General features: G+C 45.7%; 1 protein-coding gene across 1 annotated transcript; it reads left to right on the top strand.

Moving 5' to 3' along the window:
• Positions 1 to 283: 283 nt before the first annotated feature.
• Positions 284 to 1719, top strand: Pmar_PMAR020027 (hypothetical protein; the record flags this gene model as incomplete). The annotated part of the gene is made up of 5 exons (XM_002771076.1): positions 284 to 405; positions 662 to 893; positions 1207 to 1368; positions 1410 to 1552; positions 1599 to 1719. Coding segments are annotated over 5 exons (780 nt in total), but the record flags the coding sequence as incomplete, so codon positions are not given.
• Between the last annotated feature and the right edge of the window lie 430 nt (positions 1720 to 2149).

Genomic DNA, 2149 nt, shown 5'->3' with positions numbered 1-2149 from the left:
AGTCATATCGTTGGCTCAAGCTTGAGTATGCTTGAGCCAACAATAGTAGAATACAACAGTTGATTCGGGACTCGTGTTGGAATGTTTGGAATACAATATTCTTATACGAGCAGTTATAGGAGAGGCCGAAAGAGGAACTTCATCGAAAGAGACAATCCTTGTGTGTTGGAAGTCCTCGCGCTATGGTCAGCCGAGACATGCCCATTTTGCTATGGTGAGAACAAGCGACCATACCAGACCTGTATAACCGTTTTGTGATATAATGACGAAAGGAGCAGTCTCAATGGAAAGTACATACTGCGAGAAAGTAGCCGACGTCGGTGAGAGCAATAACGGCGTTATGGTACGGCAACAGTTGACTTCGCTGGGTTACGGTATCGATAAAATGAAGAAAGTGGACAACAGGTGACACATGTCTGTATACATTTATTTATAATCATAGTATCGCTACGGACTTGGAAGTCTAGGGATGCGGGAAAACTGTGGCATACATCCGTCCAGCGGAGTTTCATTGTCAAAAACCAACAGAGCCCATACGAGAGCAATTCCTTGGGAAAAGTCTCAGCCAGGACCAGTTTGATGCATCATACATGATGTTGAACTCATATTAGTACTCCTAACATGAAATTTTGAAGACTGGGACAACCGAATCTGTTCATAGGTCAACCCAGAGGACTGTATGGGTGTGGCGACAGCTCCGACCAGATGCTCTCGCAGCTGCTGGCGGTCACCTGGCCAGAGGAGAAGGCACTGTATATGTTAACAAGCTTCAGAAAATGCCCGAGTTCGGGAATAAATGCTCTTTGGTCTCGGCGGTCCGAAAGGGCCTTAAAGAATTACGATCTATAGAGAACCAATGCAAGTGGTTACCCGAGACTTACATTCTGTTGAAGGTGACGGTCGCCAAGCATCAGTGGAGAGAATGAGAGTTCAGGAAATTAGAGCGGCTATTGCAGCCGTGAAGGAATCACGAGAAGAATCTTGCTGGATCGTGAAGCCGGCGTCGTTGAATAGGGGCATGGGAATAAAAGTATGATCATCATCATACTATCTCGACATTACCACTGGTGTGAAGCACGATACAATTGATTCACCTTAGACTCACCATGTGGAATAAGAAATTCTATAGTTGCTCTGTTACTCGATATAGTGGCTATATAATATGATGCCCTACGTCCTTGCCTGTGGAAATACTCAACACTTCAGATTCTCGACCGGAAAACCGCCTTAGAGTACTTAAAGGGCCTCGAAAAGGGACGGCCATCTAAGGCTGTCATTCAACGATACATTAGTGATCCTCTCCTTTTGGACGGGTGTAAATGCGACCTCAGAATGTTCCTCTTGATAACGCGAACGGAACCGTTGAAGGTGCTCATAGTATCCGCTTACTGTCCTAGTAATCATGGTAGGCGTATTTTGCTCGTGGATATGTACGGCGCACTCTGAGTGAATATTGTTCCGATATCACTAATCGCTGTGCACATCTAACGAACCAGGCAGTTCAGAAAAAGCTTGGAGATTATTATAAAACTAGGAAGCAGGAATCGACCTGGTGCGGACCATGCTGAAATCGCTAGCCAGAAAATGGTATCCTTCAGGAGTATCCAACGCTTGTGTGAATACTTAGCATCAACTTCGTCATCTGAGGGAGACGCCTCGTGGTGGCTTAACACATGGTACTGTCGTGTGCTCGAGCCCATCATTATGGAAATGGCAACAGTGACTTTAGAGGGAGCTCGTGGCTCTCTGAGCAGGCAAGGACATTCTCGATGGTCTCCTCTTTAGATGAGAGCTGATCAGTGTTGAGAAATATATGTTCGCTTTCCTCGGTTGAGCTTGAGAGTTTCCCCACTTATTAAAGAGGTTTCCATAGGATTTACGGTATAAGTATACAGATATGTCCCAAAACTTGTCGAAAGTCCCTCGGAATTTCCATATATACGTAGTTGAGCATGTGCGTATTTTCCACACAATAGTAGTAGGTCTACTAGACAGTGGAAAAACGGTACCATAATCGGCGGTGAGTTTTTCGGTTATGACGTCCTCCCTGGTGCTGACCTCAAGCCCTATCTCCTGGAGTTCAACTCAAACCCGGCCATAGTCACCAACACGGACGTTCTCAATGAGGTGCGGTATGGGAACCGCATCT

Source organism: Perkinsus marinus (assembly GCF_000006405.1).
Source record: "Perkinsus marinus ATCC 50983 genomic scaffold scf_1104296963936, whole genome shotgun sequence".
Taxonomy (NCBI): Eukaryota; Perkinsozoa; order Perkinsida; family Perkinsidae; genus Perkinsus; species Perkinsus marinus.
The sequence above is the reverse complement of the archived record's forward strand: the minus strand, read 5'-3'. Positions and strand labels throughout refer to the sequence as shown.